Source organism: Papaver somniferum, chromosome 3, assembly GCF_003573695.1.
Source record: "Papaver somniferum cultivar HN1 chromosome 3, ASM357369v1, whole genome shotgun sequence".
Classification (NCBI taxonomy): Eukaryota; Viridiplantae; Streptophyta; class Magnoliopsida; order Ranunculales; family Papaveraceae; genus Papaver; species Papaver somniferum.
This window is the reverse complement of record NC_039360.1, coordinates 103442591-103463549: the sequence shown is the minus strand read 5'-3', so window position 1 is coordinate 103463549 and position 20959 is coordinate 103442591. Positions and strand designations below refer to the sequence as shown.

The following is a 20959-nucleotide window of genomic DNA, read 5'->3' as shown; positions in this document are numbered from 1 at the left end:
GTACACTTTTGGTTCATAATGAGGCTTTTTTCCCTTCTTGACCCACTCCTTCTATCCTGGACCTTTATTTTGTGGCCCCGATCTCTACTCGGGTCGCTTCGTAACTTCTTTCAGAACCGTTTTTTCCGTTTTGGTTGCCTCATGGACGCTCTTATCTTGTGCTCCCTCTTGAATCTCTTCTAGGGAAATGTAGTGTTTTTGCATCTTCCGCATATCCTTTAGGGTTTGTGGCTTTTCGGTGTACATTGCCACCCATATAAGGTTTGTTTTCCCAAGTGAATTTTAGAACCCAAATATCTGTTGGTCCACGGGTACCTTCCCGATCTCGGTACATAGCTTCCTCCATCTATCTTCTAAAGACCTCAATGGTTCTATGAATCTTCGTGCTAATGTGAATAGCTTGTTAACCCTTGGCTTGGCGATGCTGTTATGCATGTAGGTCTCGAGAAAAGTCTCCACTAACGCACCATTGTTTCCAATGGAGCCTTCGGGTAGGGTGTAGAACCAATTCTTAGCTTCTCCTTCCAAACTTTCCGGAAAAAATTTGCACATGACTATGTCATTACTCTTCCATTGTAGAAGCGACATCATGTACATCTTGATGTGTTCCACAGCATCCCCGGTGCCATCGAACCGTGACGGGAATATTGGAAGAGTACACTTTGGGGGAAATGGTGCTTGCTCCAACTCTCGAGTAAAGGGTGTCTTCTCCTCTTCATTGATTACTTCCGCCAATTTGTCATCTTCGCCATCTCTAGCCAGTTTCTTAACCATCTCCTCAAGTTGTCTGAGTTTAGCTTCGGTCGCGGTATCAGGTCTCTCATTTTGTCGGGGTATTTCCTCCTCAGACGTTGAATCTTCGGGAGGAACGTATCCCATTCTCGGTTTAGTGGGATCGAGCACATGCCCTCGGTGCCGAGGTGGTTCGTGGACGTACCTTGATCGGGTCCGGGTTTGATCGTTTGATGCTCCTCGGCTAGATGACTCTTGTGACCTCGATCCTTGGTTTCTAAGTCGATGGTTCTCTTGCTCAAATGTTATATTTCTCCTTTGTAACGCCCTCATAAATTCTTCTTGCCTCCTTTAGTTTTCCAATATTTCCAGTTAGGTCAGGTCTGTTCTCTCATGAATAGACGGATCATGATGGTGATTTCACGGTACGATTGGTGGTACCTCTGGTGGTATTACTGGTGGTGATGTGGTCTCATTCCTTTTTCTCAGCTGAATCTGTTGTAGTCAATCCTCTTTCCGATCTATAGTTGCCTGGTGTTCAGCGTGCATCCTGGCCCGTCGTCGTTCCTCCTGATGTTAGAGCATGGCTCGGTTGAACCCACCAAGTGTTGGTATGTCAAGTTTGGTTTTCATATTTTAGTGAATCAAAACTCATGTTAAGAGTCGCTTGATTATGTACTAGAGTCAACTTCGTATAGGTTAGCTTGAAAGTATTAGGATATGAGACATTACAAGTATTGCGAAGTCTTGAAGATGTCAAGAAGCAAGGAGCTACAACGACAACAATCATCCTTCCACTTGAGGTCAGTGATATTTGACTTGAATTGTTTCATACCTTAACGTATCTTTCAAGTCGTGCATATTGAAAACATAACTACGAAGCATATTTGAACTCTAGATAGACATAGTATTAAGGAATAAAATACGAGGTTTATTGCTTAACCATTAAACTTTGTAGATAAGACATCGCCATAATCAGTTGAATGCTATTGTGATTATGTATGGGTATGAGGTGAGGATTTCATCCTAGGGAACAATGTTTACATGTGTTCTAAGGAAGTAAGTTCATAAACTTGTTTGTGAACCGAAAAGGAAATTTCCAGGTGTTATTGGTTTTGTTATTCATTGCATATCTTATGAACAACCAATATGTGTGATTGAGTATAACCGCTCAAAACTTGTTTTTGTTCTTGGTAGAACTACTCACAAAGGCCTAACTTATGTATTGGTATGACTTTTATTAGTGAAACCGATCTTAAGTAATCACCTGAGATGGTATGATCGGGTTTGTGTTTTGTCTGACCAAATATGGGAAAGGGGAACCGATCCTAGTTAGAGGTGCAGTACATCACAAAGGAGAACCGATCCTTGTATGGGGTGCAGTAAGGTTTATAGCAGAAAGGGGGACCGATCCTATGGACATGTGCAACACGTTTTTAGGCAAAGGGGAACCGATCCTATGGACATGTGCAACACATATAAGTTAGATACCATATATATGTGGGGAACCAATCCTAGTACCTAGTCAACCGAATTTTGGAAAGCTAGTGTGACTATGCACAGTACTCACATGGAGGTAGAACCGAAACTTGTTTTGGTAGAACCGTTAAACCCATGATTGTGATTGAATGTTGGTTTGATCAATCACATAGTTCTTGAAAGTCATATGAACCAATTCTAAACTTGTTTGGAAGTGTGGCAAATCGGTTTCAAGGTTGTAAGTGTGAAGGAAAACTTACAAAGGAATGATGTCGACATACTTTGAACATGTGCTATGAATGTTTATTTATTTAATTGTTCAAAGATATTCCTTAAAGGATGAGGGAAGAGAATCCCAGGATCGAAATATAAGTAAGTTAAGAATATTTTAATTAAGGTTATTAATTTCATTTTATAGGGAAATTCCAGAATTAGTAATGTGCATTTACTAATTAGATTTGGCGAGAGATTTCGATCATTATTTTTGGATAGAGCGTTTCCAGGAATTATGAAAACCGAATTTGTGCTTTAATGAATATCTTGAGAATATTTTCGGTTTTGGAAATTCCTTGGTGTCCAAACTTCCTTGTCTATAAATACTTGAAGTTTTCCTTTCTAGCAAACTAATCCTTTGTAACAACAGACTTCCTCTTTTGTTGTTGTTACTGGTGTAGCCGCCTATTCGGAAAGGAGAGAAACCTAATTAGGCGAAATCTCTTACGACCACTCAGTTTAAAGTCTTCTTTGGGATTGAGAAGCTCTAGCGTGTACCGTTGGTGGGAAACTAGATAATTGCGGTTTATCCTTTGTTTTCGATTGATTTGATTGACTAACGGTGGTTGAAATCTGATTGCACCTAGTTTGTTTATTCTTGATAATCTTCTTGTTAGAGCATTGCTCGGTCGAACTCGCATGCGTTGATATCTCAAGCATGTTTTTCAATGTTAGTGATCAAAACTATAAGTCTTGATTTCTAGTCTACTATAACTAAGGTCTCGGACTAGGATAGAAAGTGTAGTTGAGCTCAAGAACTCCATGGCAATCATCATACAAGACGAATGACTACTCAAGGAACCGGTGGATGTTCATCGACTAAAAGGTATGTGGAGACTTGAACTTATCTATCACTCAAAAGTCTATTTATCTCCTATCTTGAGACAAAAGTCGTTTTGCTATATAGACTTAGATTATACACATTTGCTATTTCGAGCCGAGTTTATCTCGTCTATCTATTTCTCGAAATATGTGTTGGTAAGCTTTCGCTTTAGCCAAGTTCATCTTTACCTAGTGACGAAAGTCATGACAAGTTTCAATCACTTTGAAAATTGCTTAATTTGACGAAAAATAGTTTGTGAATAACAACTATAGAATATCAACGTCCTCTAAGAATGTTTCAATGATTGAAATGAGAGTTTAGATTATATAACCATTGGAGGATATAAGAATTATTGTGGAATCACATATATGTATAAGCCCTTATTCCTTGAACCGAAGTTTGCAAACTTTGTTGATCAAGAGAACTGGAATGGTGGCGTGAGCCAAGTCCGCGAACTTGCGGAAGTTCTCGTCCCGAGAAATTCTACTGGAGTTTGTGAACTCCGTCCGGGAACTTAATTCCGCGAACTTGAGTAGGTTATATCTAAAAACGATGTTTGTGAACTTATTCTTATATAAACTAAGGAATGCAAATTGCAAACCGTGGCTATATAGTTCATGAACCGATTCGAGTGAATCAAATCGTTTTTGCTTCAATTGTGTCTTGTGTAGTTACATAAAATTTCTTTGCAATTGAACAAGTCTCTAACTAGTTCATTTGAGTCACTTGAACTAGTTATGGTGAAGAAGAATATGGTTGATATGAAAGTGATCATATGGCTAACCATTTGGTTGACTATTGTTGAACCAACAAATGTACAAGTTTGGGTACGGTTACACAAGCCTAGAAACATGCATTTCATTTGTGTGTAACAAGCTAGTTTTCGATCTAACTGTTGAAAGATATTAGCTTGAATCTAATCAGGTTTTCATCTAACGGTGAATATTGAATGCTTTGTTACCAAGCTAACATTGATTGCAAACCCTGATTTGAAAGACTATATAAGGGAGAACTCTAGCAACTTGGAAACCTAATCCCCACACCTTCTGTGTGATACTAGTTGTGCTAACCTAGAGTTAATTCTCCTTTAACCTTTGGTTTCTTCTTCTAAACCAGGTTAACGACTTAAAGACTTCATTGGGATTGTGAAGCCAGACCGATACTACTTTCTTGTAGTTGTGTGAACTGATCTTACTGTTTCTATCGTACGAGTACAATTGTAATAATTGGATTGAGATTGATATCTCCGATAGGCAAGATATAAAAGAAATCACAAACACTTCGTCTCATCGTTTGTGATTCCGCAATATCTTTTGTCGCTGCGTCGATTAAGATTATTGTGAGGTGATTGATAATACTTGGTTGTTCTTCGGGAATATAAGTCTGGTTTATCAATTGGTTCCTGTTCACTTTGATTTATCAAAAGACCGAACAAAACTCGTAGGTATATTCGTGGGAGACAGATTTATCTATTACCGTAGACTTTTCTGTGTGATACAGATTTGTTTATTAAAGTCTTCGACTTTGGGTCGTAGCAACTCTTAGTTGTGGGTGAGATCAGCTAAGGGAATCAAGTACGTAGCATCCTGCTGGGATCAGAGACGTAGGAGCATAACTGTACCTTGGATCATTGTGAGATTGATTGGGGTTCAACTACAGTCCAGAACGAAGTTAATTTGGAGTAGGCTAGTGTCTGTAGCGGCTTAATACATTGTATGTTCAATTTGTAAGTTGTTAGATCAATTAGAATATCCGACCTTTTGATTGTTGATTTAAATTGATTGACACTTGGATATTGGTCTTTGGTACCATCCAAGTTATCTCTCTAGTATTTGATAAAGACTCGCAGATTTATATTTGTTTGAGTATATATTAAATCGAGAGATTGAGATATAAACTCTTTGATATACTTTTTATCTAGATTGAGTCTGACTGTCTAGTTGATTCTCTAGAAAGTATATTGGAGTTTGTCCATACAGATTGTTAAGCGAAATATTCGGTGTGGTTGTTGTACCCCCGCTTTTTCACTTCTCTTCTGATATACGATTCACTCAAACTAGTTCAGAGTTTCGACATGGATCTTTAGACTGTTGTCAGTTCTAAAGACGATCTTGTGATAATCCATTGTTAACAGACTCCGTTCTGTGCGTGATTGATCACAAGAGATTCAAGTGATTGTGTGCAGGTTTTTATTGAAGATTTAAGAAGATTTGAAGACAAAGAAGATATTGGAGATCTGACTTAGGTTTTATAATCTTTGGTGTGCACAATACTTGATTTGGTAAAAGAGGATCCAATTAATAATCGGTTTATCCTTGTGGTAGATTGGATTGATTAATTGATTAGATCGGCATCAACACAATTTTTTGGATTAAGAGTGTTGTTGGCTTAATCTTAAACGATTACTTCGGTAATTGAACATAAGATAGATCTAAGGACCTGACGAAGGAGTTTATGTTAAGATAAACGGAAGAGCCTTTGTCCGACTCATATCACTTGGTTGAATAGAGTTGATACCAAACAGATTTGTTGTTCCTTTACTGTTTGGAATACGAATCAAAGGAATTGTTCCAAGTACGTGACTTATTTATAAGTTGGAGGCGTGGGAATACAGACGGAACAAGGTGAACTATAGGTTTATTTGCTTGGTCTCAACTATACGAAGTTGGTGTAATTTTGTGTAGCGGCTTAATCCTGAGAGTATTCGATTCTGGACAAGGTCCCGGGGTTTTTCTGCATTTGCGGTTTCCTAGTTAACAAAATCTTGCTATGTCATTTACTTTTATTTTCCGCATTATAATTTTTTATTATAATTAAAATAAATTACACAAATGTTAATTCCTATTTACTTGATAAACAATCCTATTGTGTTTGATTGAGTCCGAACCTTTGTATCAAGTAAACATACTTAGTTGTTGTATTGTCTTGATCTCGTATTCATAGATGATCACACGAAGTGTGAACCGATTAGTTGTATTGTCTCGACTCTGTCCATAGACAATCACTTTCGGAGAAAGGACTTATAGGTAGGAAAAGTTTTAGCTTGAGGTATATTTGGGTACCCTCGCCTTTTCAATTGGTATCAGAGCAGGCAAACACGAAAAGATCTAACAATATGTGTTTGGTGCGATCCAACCTATAATGATTGAATCTAATGAATGATTCAGTTAACGTAAAGCAAGACATCAGGAGTGTTGAATTAACACTTGATGATGGCATCCACGATTCAATATCTAAAGAAATCATCTCTAGAGATTCTACGAGACAAGTTAATCTTGTTAATAATGTAGAAACCGATGACGACTGGAAAATACGTCTACAAGAAGGGTTAGATGAAATTTCCGATAATGATGACTCAGATTTTGAACAATAAGTAGAAGAAGATATCTCAGAATACTCTAAACTGCTGGAACCTTTGAAAAATGAAAAGCTGAGAACTTCGGATTTTCTTGGTTTTATGACTCCTCTTTGTCGTCAGAACAAGACATTGAAGAAGGATTTTCAAGGATATTTTATTGGTTACCAAAACAGTAAGTATCTTCTTAAAGATCGTACAAACGATCTAAATTCTAAGAAATTAGAATGTGAAAATCTTCGAAGAGAACTGTTTTTGTCGGAAAAGAAACGTGCTGAATCAGAAGCAATGTTTAATTCTCGACAAGTACAGGGTCTTGAAAAAAAGCCAGTGCTAGTCTCTCTCAAATAAAATTGTTAGAGAAAGAGCGTAATGTTTCTCTTGAAAAAATTCACTTGTTGGAAGAGAAACTTGTTGAATCAGATGCAAGGATTAACTCTCAACAAAAGAGTTTTGAAGAGAAAGAAGATGTATATCTCTCACGAGAAAAACGCCTTGAGGCTGATCTAGTCGGTGCTCTTGATAAAATCAAGATGTTGGAAGAAGAAAATTTGGAACTGAAAAAATCCAATGAAAGCTCAAACAAGTTAACCTCAATATTAGAAGCAAGTAGAAATCATCGTAATACACGAGGATTTGGCTATAAGAGAATAAATGATTCAAATATTAACAAAGAGGTAAAATTTGTTAAAGATACTAATTCTTCTCAACCAGAGGCTTCCACTGATGACAAAGAAGGCACTTCTGCTAATGTCAAGAAAGCAACAACGTTGAACAAGGATCAGAAGAAGAAGAAGAAGAAGAAAACTCATCGATCTCCAATGCAAGAGGATCCACAAAAAGGTAACATTAAAACTCATACTTCGTATATTTATACTAAGCATTCTTATTATTGTGGTAATAAAGGACACTTGCAATGGGGATGCAAAGTTCGTAAGATGCAAGTTGTTCTTTCTATTGTATCAAACGGATTGGATAAGTTTTCTCCTCATAAGAACTCAGATTGGTATTGTCCTAAGTTTAGGCAAAAGAATTATTATAATGATAGTTCAAATTTTGCGTATCACTCGACAAGGTCATTTCATTAAAGACCCAATTATAAAAAGAGAAATGATTTTTTAAATGCAAAAATAAGATCTGATATTCCAAATTGGAGAAAGGGTGTTTCACAAAATATTCAAAAGGACAATGATCCTAATGGTGTGAAGGAGAAAGCTGCTCCTTCGAAACCCAACTCTAAATGGGTCACGATGTCCTCTATAGCCAAGAAGGGACCAAAAATTAGTCACAAGAATGACTCTCAGCTGTTAATTGTTGGTGACAATAATTACAAGAGTCTTCTTGAAAGGCTGAAGAAAAACATTATATCTGAAATCTCTTGTACTAGTAAAGGTTGTGATAATGACACTCTTCATCACAAGTCAAAGAATAAAAACAAGAGATGGAACAAGAGAAAACAAACCAAGCAAGAGGTCAAGAATGATGATTCTGTCGTAGTCACTCATGACGAACAAGAAAAGGATCAACTCAACACAACCTAGTTGTGTTAGAACATGCATACTCACCTTAATGCTCAATTTTTTGAAAGGTGAGGAAGCACATGAAATTGAGCACATGATCTCTTGGTTATTATATGATTAATTGACATCTTTAGGAGATTTCTTTTCTTCTATACTCATACTTTCTCTATCTATATTTGAGGTTTTGATGGAAACGGTAATTATGAGTATATGATATTTACATCTACTGATCATATATGTGTAGCTCTTGTTTTTACGGTTAAAACGAGCCAAAAATCACTGAATTCGGACATCGTATGCAAAAGTTATGTCAAAAAAAGTTTAGTGTTGTGATCTGTCACAAGTAACTCTTGGGAACCGATCCTAGTATCCTGTCATGGTGAGGGAACCGATCCTAGTACCATGTCATGGTGAGGGAACCGATCCTAGTGAGAGTTCCCCTTACGAAGAAGTGTAAAACTGTTTTGCACATAACTTTCGTCTGAACTCGAAATGACCTCATTCTTTTTGCATTGTTTTGATAATTCAATTTCCTACAAGATTGAGGTAATTGCAATACTTGATTTTATGTTGAATATTTATGGTGTATTACAAATTGGTTTATGGGATGTTTGATTTTGGTTTTACTACCTTAATATTCGATCTCATATAATGTGAACCCTTATGGTTTGGGTGACTTTTTGGTTCAGCAGGATTAAGTTCTAGCCAATGTTGGTAGGCTTTATCAAAGAATCATGAGGGGTTCTGGTAGAAACAATATGTGAAAAAGTCACAATATGTTGAATCGGTTTTGGTTTAGCATAAAACATATGTGTTTCAACAGTTTTCAACTCTTGCTTGCAATTGTTAAAACCGGTTTTCAACCTTTCTCTGGTAAAGGTTGAGGGTTGTTGTTATTCTTTTGTTTTGGCATAAGGATGACAACGTGGTGATATTTCGATAACAATTCTCCCTGGATGAAGATGCAAACATATTGGAGAAGTGGATGCGAAATTTGAGGTAACAATCTTGTTTGTTAATTGTTTTCCTGTTTAAGAAAAGACTGAGTTTATATTATATATATTTGTTGCTTTTGCTTAACAAAAATTTCGGTACAATTGATATTTATTCCATGATTTGTGTGTGGATGTGTGATTCAATTGGTTCCGGTTAAGAAGAATTATTGTTATCTTACTTTTGTATGGTATCAATTGTTTAGGCTTACAAAATTTCGGTGCAATTGCGGTGCTTTCAATGTCTATGTTGTTTCAATTACTTCCGGTTAAGGTGAATAATTATGCAAGTTGATTTATTTTGGTTTGAATAAATTATTTATGGCTTAACGAAATAAAAAGTATATGGGATGAGTTGTTTAGTCCAATTCGATTCCGGATAAGAGAAACTAAGTTAATTCTGATCTTAGTTAGACTTATCGGAGTGAGGTTTCAGTTATTCAAGTCTAATTGAATGCCTTAATAATAAATTCTAGTTAACTAACCTAGTACTTGTCTTGTTTAAAATTGAAAGGTCTAAGTTTATGGATAATTAGAACCTGATGAAAAAAATAGAGTTTATCTTTATTTTGGTCTTATCGAATTAAGCGGTTGTTTTTGAACAATCGGTTTAGCAAAGGGACTAAAGTGCTTAGTTGATTTTTGGTTTGCTAAACTAAATTGGAAAAATTATTTCGAACAATTGTTTCCTTGATAACATATCAAAATAAAACTACTTGTAGTTTCGGTTTTGATATTGGTTATCAGAACATGATGTGTGGAACCCTCGTGCCTAATTCTACAGGTTTGCAAGTCTATTTTGAGATTTGTAAGATTCTTTTCGTATTGTCCTTTATTTTTTCGTTTCTTTGTCATTTTGTGACAAAAAGGGGGAGAAATATATGGAGTAAACAGGTGATACTGGCATTGATTTTATATTGATTGGTATCGTTAAGGAAAAGAACAATGGTGCTTGAATGTTTATCTAACGAAAGAGTGAAAGCACAGACTAAGGGGGAGTAACATGTCATATGAATTGGTATAACAAAGACGTGTGAATATCTACCTATCTTCCTTAGGGGGTGTATTTGCTTTGTTATTATAATGTCAACAACGACATTTTCAAGGATTGAATTTAAGCAGTTTTACTGTGCTGTTGAATCGGGAATCAAGCGGATGTGTAATGAATTCTTGTAATTTGTGTATCCATATGATGTAAGAGTTTTGTCACTAAAATTGACAAAGGGAGAGATTGTTAGAGCATGGCTCGGTTGAACCCACCAAACGTTGGTATGTCAAGTTTGGTTGTCATATTTTAGTGAGTTAAAACTCATGTTAAGAGTCGCTTGATTATGTACTAGAGTCAACTTCGTATAGGTTAGCTTGAAAGTATTAGGATATGAGACATTACAAGTATTGCGAAGTCTTGAAGATGTGAAGAAGCAAGGAGCTAAAACGACAACAATCATCCTTCCCCTTGAGGTTAGTGATATTTGAATTGAACTGTTTCATTCCCTAACGTATGTTTCAAGTCGTGCATATTGAAAACATAACTGCAAAGCATATTTGAACTCTAGATAGACATAGTATTAGGGAATACAATACGAGGTTTATTGCTTAACCATTAAACTTTGTAGATAAGACATCTCCATAATCAGTTGAATGCTATTGTGATTATGTATGGGTATGAGGTGAGGATTTGATCTTAGGGAACAATGTTTACATGTGTTCTAAGGAAGTAAGTTCATAAACTTGTTTGTGAACCGAAAAGGAAATTGCCAGGTGTTATTGGTTTTGTTATTCACTGCATATCTTGTGAACAACCAATATGTGTGATTGAGTATAACCGCTCACAACTTGTATTTGTTCTTGGTAGAACTATTCACAAAGGCATGACTTATGTATTGGTATGACTTTTATTAGTGAAACCGATCTTAAGTAATCACCTGAGATGGTATGATCGGGTTTGTGTTTTGTCTGACCAAATATGGGAAAGGGGAACCGATCCTAGTAAGAGGTGCAATACATCACAAAGGGTAACCGATCCTTGTATGGGGTGCAGCAAGGTTTATAGCAGAAAGGGGGACCGATCCTATGGACATGTGCAACACGTTTTTAGGCAAAGGGGAACCGATCCTATGGACATGTGCAACACATATAAGTTAGATACCATATATATGTGGGGAACCGATCCTAGTACCTAGTCAACCGAATTTTGGAAAGCTAGTGTGACTATGCACAGTACTCACATGGAGGTAGAACCGAAACTTGTTTTGGTAGAACCGTTAAACCCATGATTGTGATTGAATGTTGGTTTGATCAATCACATAGTTCTTGAAAGTCATATGAACCAATTCTAAACTTGTTTGGAAGTGTGGAAAATCGGTTTCAAGGTTGTAAGTGTGAAGAAAAACTTACAAAGTAAGGATGTCGACATACTTTGAACATGTGTTATGAATGTTTATTTATTTAATTGTTCAAAGATATTCCTTAACGGATAAGGGAAGAGAATCCTAGGATCGAAACATAAGTAAGTTAAGAATCTTTTAATTAAGGTTATTAATTTCATTTTGTAGGGAAATTCCAGAATTAGTAATGTGCATTTACTAATTATATTTTCCGAGAGATTTCGATCATTATTTTTGGATAGAGCATTTCCAGGAATTATGAAAACCGAATATGTGCTTTAATGAATATCTTGAGAATATTTTCGGTTTTGGAAATTCCTTAGTGTCCAAACTTCCTTGTATATAAATACTTGAAGTTTGCCTTTCTAGCAAACTAACCCTTCGTAACAACAGACTTCTTCTTTTGTTGTTGTTACTGGTGTAGCCGCCTATTCGGACAGGAGAGTAACCTAATTAGGCAAAATCTCTTGCGGCCACTCAGTTTAAAGTCTTCTTTGGGATTGAGAAGCCCTAGCGTGTACCGTTGGTGGGAAACTACATAATTGCGGTTTATCTTTTGTTTTCGATTGATTTGATTGACTAACGGTGGTTGAAATCTGATTGCACCTACTTTGTTTATTTTTGAGAATCTTCTCTTCTGATATAAGATTCACTCAAACTAGTTCAGAGTTTCGACAGGGATCTTTAGACTGTTGTGAGTTCTAAAGACGATCTTGTGATAATCCATTGTTAACAGACTCTGTTCTGTGTGTGATTGATCACAAGAGATTCAAGTGATTGTATGCAGGTTTTTATTGAATATTTAAGAAGATTTGAAGACAAAGAAGATATTGAAGATAAGATTTGGGTTTTATAATCTTTGGTGTTCACAATACTTGATTTGGTAAAAGAGGATCCAATTAATAGTCGTTTTATCCTTGTGGTAGATTGGATTGATTAACTGAGTAGATCGGCATCAACACAATTCTTTGGATTAAGAGTGTTGTTGGCTTAATCTTAAACGGTTACTTCGTTAATTGAACATAAGATAGATCTAAGGACCCGAAGAAGGAGTTTATGTTAAGATATACGGAAGAGCCTTTGTCTGACTCATATCACTTGGTTGAATAGAGTTGATACCAAACAGATTTGTCGTTCCTTTACTGTTTGGAATACGAACCAAAGGAATTGTTCCAAGTACGTGACGTATTTATAAGTTGGAGGCGTGGGAATACAGACGGAACTAGCTGAACTATAGGTTTAGTTGTTTGGTCTCAACTATACGAAGTTGGTGTAATTTTGTGTAGCGGCTTAATCCAGAGAGTATTCAATTCTGGACAAGGTCCCTAGGTTTTTATGCATTTGCGGTTTCCTCGTTAACAAAATCTTGTTGTGTCATTTACTTTTATTTTCCGCACTATAATTGTTTATTATAATTAGAGTAAATTACACAAACGTTAATTTCTATTTACTTGATAAGAAATCCTATTGTATTTGGTTGAGTCTGAACCTCTGTATAAAGTAAACATACTTCGTTGTTGTATTGTCTCGATCTCGTATCCATAGACGATCACACGAGGTGTGAACCGATTAGATGTATTGTCTCGACTCTGTCCATAGACACTCGCTTTCAGAGAAAGGACTTATAGGTAGGAAAAGTTTTAGCTTGAGGTATATTTTGGTACCCTCACCTTTTCACCTGAGTTAGTAGTAGTTCCTCATCGTCTTCAGTGTCAGATGTGGTCAGTCCATCTATCATGTTTTCAGGCCTTCTCTGACTCGCCTCGGTGCATCCTAGGAAAGTGTTGTCATCATCATGTCCTAAGTTAACTTCCTCATTGACGGTTGTCATTTCTTCGGCTAGTGCTAATATCGCCTCGGGTCGTGGACAGTGACTGCTCCCTTGTCGTGAGTCAGTAACCCCTTCTTGCATGATGATCCCCGCGACTGTTCGGTTACTCAGAATCCTGACAGTTCCCGAAGCACTGGCCATCGGGTCTTGTCTACTTTTTCCACCGAGAATTATACCTACGTCCACGGGGGCGAAGAGATGATCTTATTACTTCTTTCAAGTTACAATGGTGATAGCTCTCAATACCACTTAGTGTCTCTCTTCACTCACTTACCAATCACTTGTCTTTCTCTCAACACAAGGGTCTATATTTATAGGCTAAGATGCTCATACAACGAGACTACAGTGTTGGTCGCATTCTATCTATCTTAATGGTCATGTCGGGTGATCACTAATATCTCCTTCCGATACTCCATTCCCGACTATGTGCTCCTTTGTAGGATAGGTCTCCCGATTTATCTCTTCTCGGCTCAAGTTTTTCCTAATGGTAATGATCCCGATATCCATTAATCCGATATTGATACTATGCCCGATCTGAGTATGCTATCCTCTGCATCCGGGCCTATCGTGACGTGACTCTTCTGCTCCTACGCGTGCTCTGTCAGTATATTTAATGCCTTGTCCCTCGATTCAAACCTGGTCGTTGAATATGGCATTCACTTTACACGTGTTTACTTCTCCTCCACATGCAGTAGATATTCTCTTTTACTGTACCGGATCCGATAGAGTGATTTCATGCTTCGCCTTGCTCTCTTCTTTGATGTATCACAGCTCAGGATTGTGCCACCTTTACTAGCCAACTAATTACTACTACAGCGATTATGAATATTTTCCAAGATGATGTCGTCATTTTCTAGAACACTTACTGGTGGCATGTCAATTCTGGGTCTCTGAACTGTCACCTGCCTCATGATCGGGTTACTTTACTGCCTTGATATTGTGACTTCCTCCTGCAAACTCGTGCCAGATACCGCCCGACCGCAGGTTTCAGGTCGTAGCTGAAGTGCTTGTCATCGAGTCATTTATGTGTATTTTTCGCGAGTATAACCTAATCCACAAACAGAAGTAACACCTCACTTCGATCTATGTTTGGAAAGTAAAGTAAAAAAATAAAAGGTTTTTTTTCTTATGCTAATCCCTAAGTCTGACGATCTCCAACCGGCTATCAGTGGTACAATGCAGCTTTCTGTACTTTGACACAGTTCTCACCCTCTGAAAATCTTATAGTGGTCTCACGTTTTTTTCTTTTTTTTTAAAAAAAAAGAGCATCATATCCAAATACTAGGTTATGTGCAGTTAACTTCTAGTGAAGTGATGCTCCTTTCTGACATTCACCGATTCACAAATGAGGAAGTTGTCATCACTACCTTAGCCCTGATGACCGGAAAAATCAAAAATTAACTACGTAATCACACGTGTGATTTTAAATTTTCCTTTCTTGAGATTATCTTCTCAAGGAGCACGGTGTTTTAGATCTCCAGTGTTTATGATGAAAATGAACATGAATCTCAAAGACAATTTTTTACAGAACTATGTGGTTTTGCAAGTTCCTTGCTACAGTCTCTAAAATCAACAAAAAATGATTGTAGGGGTTCTACCATATTCCTTAAAATGTTAAGACGAGAACAAGATTATTCATATTATTTGAAAATCCAAACTTAGCAGAATATAAAGCTTAAGCTCATCGATCAATACACGGTAAAGTAAAAGCTTAAAATACTTCAATGTTACCAACGTACACAGTTGTTTCCCTTTATCACACTAAGATCTTTTCTAGCTCAAATAAAGTTTAGAGAATCTCTGGAGATGTTAGATCCACAGTGTAACGAGGGGTTGGTTATAAATTTCACCTTAAACCTCAATCCTTTTGTTTATAACTTTATGACCGGAAAACTTCGACTTAACCAATAAAAAGATTTAAATACAAACATAAAATATTTAAATACAAATACTATATTATCATAAATTTAAAAAGTTACATCCCTTCATCACCTTTGAGGCCTTCTTTTTAGCTCAAACAAAGAACATAGATGCTTTGGAGCTTCTAAATCTACCTTTGTAAAGCACAAAGTAACTCAACAAGATGTAAAATCTCCATTTCTAGCGCCAAAATGTAGTTGTAGAAAATCTAACATTCTACGTCTAGCATTCAAAGGACGTATCAAAGGATAAAAACAAGTAAAGAGATGCATAATAACAAGACACCAGCAGATACTTGATCCGACCTGATTACTTACGTCCATGACGGTGAAAGGTTGTTCTTATTAAGTTTATGAAGATTACAAGTTTCTAGGCTGACTTATGATTCTCTCAAGAAAACTTATCAGTCTAGTTTTTGCTCTCTCTATCACCTAACGAATTTGTCCACTCTTCACAACTAATTAGCCTGGTATTTAAATACGAAGTGCTCATACAATAATATTACAGTGTAGAACATGTGTATTTAAGCTGTTGTGTTTATGTCAGGAGGTGTGACCCGAACTCTCCACAGTGTCGTTCCCGATATCTTCTCTACTTCTCCCGACGCAGTAGCCGTCCCGACCCGAACTTTGAGTGACTTGCAAGTCTTTACCTTTTGGGGTCGATACCATTTTGGTTTTCTAATCACTTCACGTGTGCCTTGTCAATGACATTTTGTGCTTGGTCTCCCATTTCAAACTCAACCGTAAATCTTCTTGTCTGCTTTCCGCATGTTGCTCTTCTAGATTGATATAATAGATATCTTGATTACTGTGTTGGACCTTCAGAGAGATCGGGTGCTTTAGGCTTATTTTACCTCGGCGACTCTTCAGATGCTGCCATGTGTCCCTGGATAATTTACATTACATCAACCAAGGTTTCCGTTGCATCCTGAAATGCTATATCGTGTATTCGATTTTACCACAGTAAAACATTGTGCGTCAAATCTAATTTTGTATACCTATTTTGCCCCCACAAAACATCAAATTTTACAGAAATCCTTACATATTTACATTGCAATAGAAAAACAAGTGGGTCTGGTGCACCCACTTGTCACTATGTAGCTACGTCACCGGCCATAGGAATTGCCCAAGGTTCTGAACTAACCCAAAGTCCGATACACTAAAAGAGGGTTTAGGGTCTAATTTTGTTCGGTAGGTCAAAGATTAAGAGGTCGATTTAGCTCCAACAGTTCTAATTTCTAACTAAAACAGCTTCAGTTTTAGGCCTTGTATTTTTGCCGCAGAAAACGTGGACGAATTCTAAGCGAGAGAAACTCCTTGTGACATGGAGGAAGAAACTCCTTCAAATTCCCAACTCGAAAGTTAAGAACTTAATTAGCGAAGTTAAATCAGTGGGTCGAGACAGACTCCAAATTTCTTGGAGTTTTGAAGTTTACTCAGTGAATTCAGTTCAGACATTCACTTTCATTTTATGATTTCGCTGTTTTGAAAAAAGAACGATCCATGTGTTCGAAAATGGGGTTTGAAAATAAGCACTGAAGAAGAAAAAGAAATGGTGGAAAAGAGTCTAGTAAAAATGAGAGGCGTAGATGGGAGAATCTGTGAAGAATTCTCTATGAAATATTATGGGATCTGTACCATTGGAGGAATGCTTAGTGCTGGAACAACCCATTTAGCTATCACTCCTTTAGATGTCTTGAAAGTTAATATGCAGGTTAGTATTAATTATGATCTTGTTTTTCAATTTCTCTTAAATTTTGTATCAATTTTTTTTCTTTCAATTTTGTATCAATTATGATGAGTTTGTCTCTGTTTTGCTGCATTTTCATATAGGTGGAGACACATTTAAAATTAGAGATTTTATTGGCGGCTATGTTTATAATAGGGGTATCATAGTGCACTTACTGGGTCTTGGTATTACATAAAGTCTATATAGACTATCTTGTTTGTTTTGTTGAATGCTGGTGTCGCAGTAACCAGGGAGCACAACAAAGAGTGAGAATGCCTAATTGACGATTTTTCGATGGTTGATTGGAGAAAACATGGAAAAGAGTTTCCCAAATGAACACATCTGTTAAGCCAAAAATGCTCGAATTCTTACTATACACTGTTTGGCCATGTTTAATAGACTACTGTTGTCATTCTTGATAATCAAAATGGAGGGTTGTTAATATACTTATTTATGATTTAGGTGAACCCCACCAAGTATAGAAGTATTTCCTCGGGTTTAAAAACACTTTGGAGAGATCAAGGTTCATCTTCTCTTTGGAGAGGCTCAACCAGTAAATTCTTTGGATATGGTCTTCATGGTGGATGTAGATTCGGTCTTTATGAATACTTTAAGCAGCTTTACTCAGATATATTGGTAGACCAACATAAAGATCTTATCTTTCTTCTCAGCGGTGCTTCGGCCCAAGTATTTGCTGATGTTGCTCTATGCCCTTTTGAAGCCGTTAAAATTCGTGTCCAAGCGCAACGCCACTTCGCAAAAGGTTTAGTTGATGGCTTTCCGAAGCTCTATGCAGCTGAAGGTGTTTCAGGGTAAGCAATGCGGAAATTTCCTCTATTCTTGTTCCGAAATTGCGAAGTAGTGTTTATAGGGTGAACGTTCTTACTGTGTGCAGATTCTACAAGGGGCTTGCTCCACTTTGGGGTCGAAATCTTCCATGTAATTCCTTATTTCATCTATCTTCAACAAAGTTTATCACATGTTTTCTTAATATTTGAAATTTGTATTATGGTACATGATAAATTAGGGGTAACATCTCAACCCAGTCGAACATTGTTTATGCAGTTTCGATATTTATGTTCTTCACTTTTGAGCATTCTGTGGATTTCTTATACCGGGATATCATTAAAAGAAAAAAGGAAGATTGCTCAAGAGGTCAACAGCTGGCCGTGACATGTGCAGCTGGTTATGCAGCTGGAGCTGTGGGTACATTTGTTTCTAATCCTGCAGACAACATTGTTTCTTCTCTCTACAACAAAAATGTGAATACTATATCACAGGTACTCTCAACATATGCCACCCAAGGCTTAATCTTTCTTTTTTAGTTTGTGCATTACTTTAATCCAAACATTTATAATTTTGGTTTCCCGTTTAATTCTATTTTTGAAACATGCAGGCTGTGAGGCAAATTGGGTTACTAAATTTGTTTACTAGAAGTCTTCCAATTCGGTTTATGCTCGTTGGTCCGGTTATAACTATGCAGTGGTTTTTATATGACAGCATTAAAGTGTTAGCAGGACTGTGAGTACATCTTCCGTCACCGCTTTTATTCCAAATATTTTCTTAATTCCGGTTTACGCAGTGTAGTTCTTCATAGGTAGCATATCCTAGCTAACTCATTGCCAGTGCCATCTTGAAAAACTAAACACAAAGTAATTAAAGAAAATATTGTATCAAATTCGTTAACTGCTAATGACCATTTGGCATGAACGATGAAATGGTGATTAAATACAGATTAGCTGCCCTGGCTTGCAGATTTATATTCCAACAACTTGTTAAAATTAAGAAATCTTGAACGTGTAAATGTTTCAGGCCAACAAGTGGAGGTGTCAAAACTCAACAGTCATCTGGGAGAATCAGCGAAAACAGCTTTATCGCTTATGAAGGGTGATAGACAAAGCTCAACCACCGTAATTAACCTACAGTGGGGGCAAGACATCATTGTGAAATAACCAGCAAAATTTGGAGATTTCCAGGTTTACCCAATATACAGTATAAACAGATAGCTCATTATATGAACATGCTTTTTAAGCGGAGTTTTGTTGCAGTCGCTTACAGTTTTATGTTTTTTAGTAGGTATACATCGTAAGAATCCCCAAAGTTTCTGGTGATGGATTCTTTGCCTGCCATAACTAACCTTTGTGAGGGGAGATAGTATAGAATATTTATGTTACTAACAGCTCTCTATTACAAAAGTACTACCTCCGCTTCTGGAAAAGAATCTACAGAAACGGAGGGAGTACTATATAATGATCGTGTAAAGTTGTAATTATGTTAGTGGTAAAAATCGAACACTGTTATACTTTTGCCCAAAAATAATTATCTCAAAATGATCCATGATAGCATTGTTGATAGTCTGAGATGGTAAACCTATTATTGTAACACCATTACAGTGAAAACATCTGAAACTGAAAACAATGAGCTGATTCATTCAGAACGCTTGCGATTTTTTAATTTTTGTGGAAAACTTCCCATGTCACAGACATGATATTGTGGTCATTTGAAGCATTTTGATGGAAGTAAAAGCCTCGGCCATTACTGATTACATCAATCAAAGTTCTTTGGAAGGTTTAAGGTGCTAAAATAGTCCGGGTCTTGTAGTGCTTGCATGCTTGACAAGGCTGTCAGCTGCTCTGTGTTTCCTATGAGTATGCTCTATGCAAGCAGGCTGGGTTGCATAGACGCGGACGCATAGACGCGGACACGACGCGGACTTGGATACTATAAAACTCTCAAAAAACTAGGACGCGGACACGTATACACATATTATGTTGAGTACATTATTTATATGTCCCTACTTTTGACACCCAATAAATATATCCTTATATAACAATAAATATGTCCCTACTTTTTGATAACCTTATCCATTTAAAATTGGATTACCTAAATACCCTCACCCATATAATATTTTTCTTTATTTCAAAATGGAACAAATTTCTTCCTCTACCACTTCACCACCACCACTAGCACCACCATCACCAACATTCAACTACCATTCCACCACCACCGTTCAACAACCACCACCTACCAACCGCCACCACCACTAATATTCCACCACCACTCCTTCACCACCAACAGTCCTCCACCACCACTAGTCCGTCGCCGCCACCATCACTAGTCCGTCGCCACCACCACCGCCATCGTCGCCGCTGCCACACTGGTTCAGATATTTTTGTATCAACAGATCCAAATAAAAATAGAACCAACAGTAGAAATTGATCGAATTTAGGGGATCAACAACGGTAGTTGATCCAAAAAAAAAGGATCAACAGTAGAATTTGATCCATGTAAATGGGGTGAACTTGGCGTGAGTCGAACACGCATCATCTGACATGGAGTCAGTCATGCTACTATTGCACCAAAAGTTCAACATTGGAAGAAAATTGCATGATGTAAACTACAAGAATGATTTAAACTACAAGCATGATTATTCTTATCCAAAGGAAATATTGCCAACAATAGGAGTTGAAAGGATCAACAACAGTAGTTGATCCCATAAAAAATTGGGTCAACAATAGGAGTTGATCCAATAAATGGGATCAACAACAGTAGTTGATCCCATAAAAAATTGGATCAACAACAGGAGTTGATCCCATAAATGGATCAACAACCGTAGTTGATTCATAAAAATTAGGCCAACAACAACAATTGATCCCAGAAAAACATAAAAACAAGAATAATTCCTCCACCAATAGTAGCACCCATCCTTGTTGTTCTGTCAATAACTCAGCACCATCATCTACAACTCATTTGCAGCCTCAGTACCATCATTATAATCCATACTTGCAATTCCAGATTCATGGAAAACAACACCAACAACTCCATTTCTTCTTCTATAATGCACATTATTTAATCAATCATCCTTATAGTACCATTCACCACACAATTCAGAGAAGATAAGCAATTGAGCATATAG

At 37.0% G+C, this 20959-nt stretch overlaps 1 protein-coding gene across 1 annotated transcript; it reads left to right on the top strand.

Annotated features, from left to right (window-relative positions):
* The first annotated feature begins 16580 nt into the window (after positions 1-16580).
* LOC113357006 (mitochondrial phosphate carrier protein 1, mitochondrial-like) lies at positions 16581-19343 on the top strand. The gene is made up of 6 exons (XM_026600259.1): positions 16581-17028; positions 17506-17855; positions 17939-17982; positions 18109-18323; positions 18440-18564; positions 18856-19343. The coding sequence occupies exons 1-6, from the start codon at positions 16867-16869 to the stop codon at positions 18932-18934; spliced, it is 975 nt and encodes a 324-aa protein (XP_026456044.1). The 5' UTR covers positions 16581-16866; the 3' UTR covers positions 18935-19343.
* Positions 19344-20959: the final 1616 nt, after the last annotated feature.

Excerpts from the sequence above, each read along its gene's own strand:
- LOC113357006 (XM_026600259.1), top strand. The coding sequence starts at position 16,867 with ATGGTGGAAAAGAGTCTAGTAAAAATGAGAGGCGTAGATGGGAGAATC. Across the intron at positions 17,029-17,505 it reads TCTTGAAAGTTAATATGCAG|GTGAACCCCACCAAGTATAG; the intron begins GTTAGTATTAAT and ends TTTATGATTTAG. Across the intron at positions 18,324-18,439 it reads ATGTGAATACTATATCACAG|GCTGTGAGGCAAATTGGGTT; the intron begins GTACTCTCAACA and ends TGAAACATGCAG.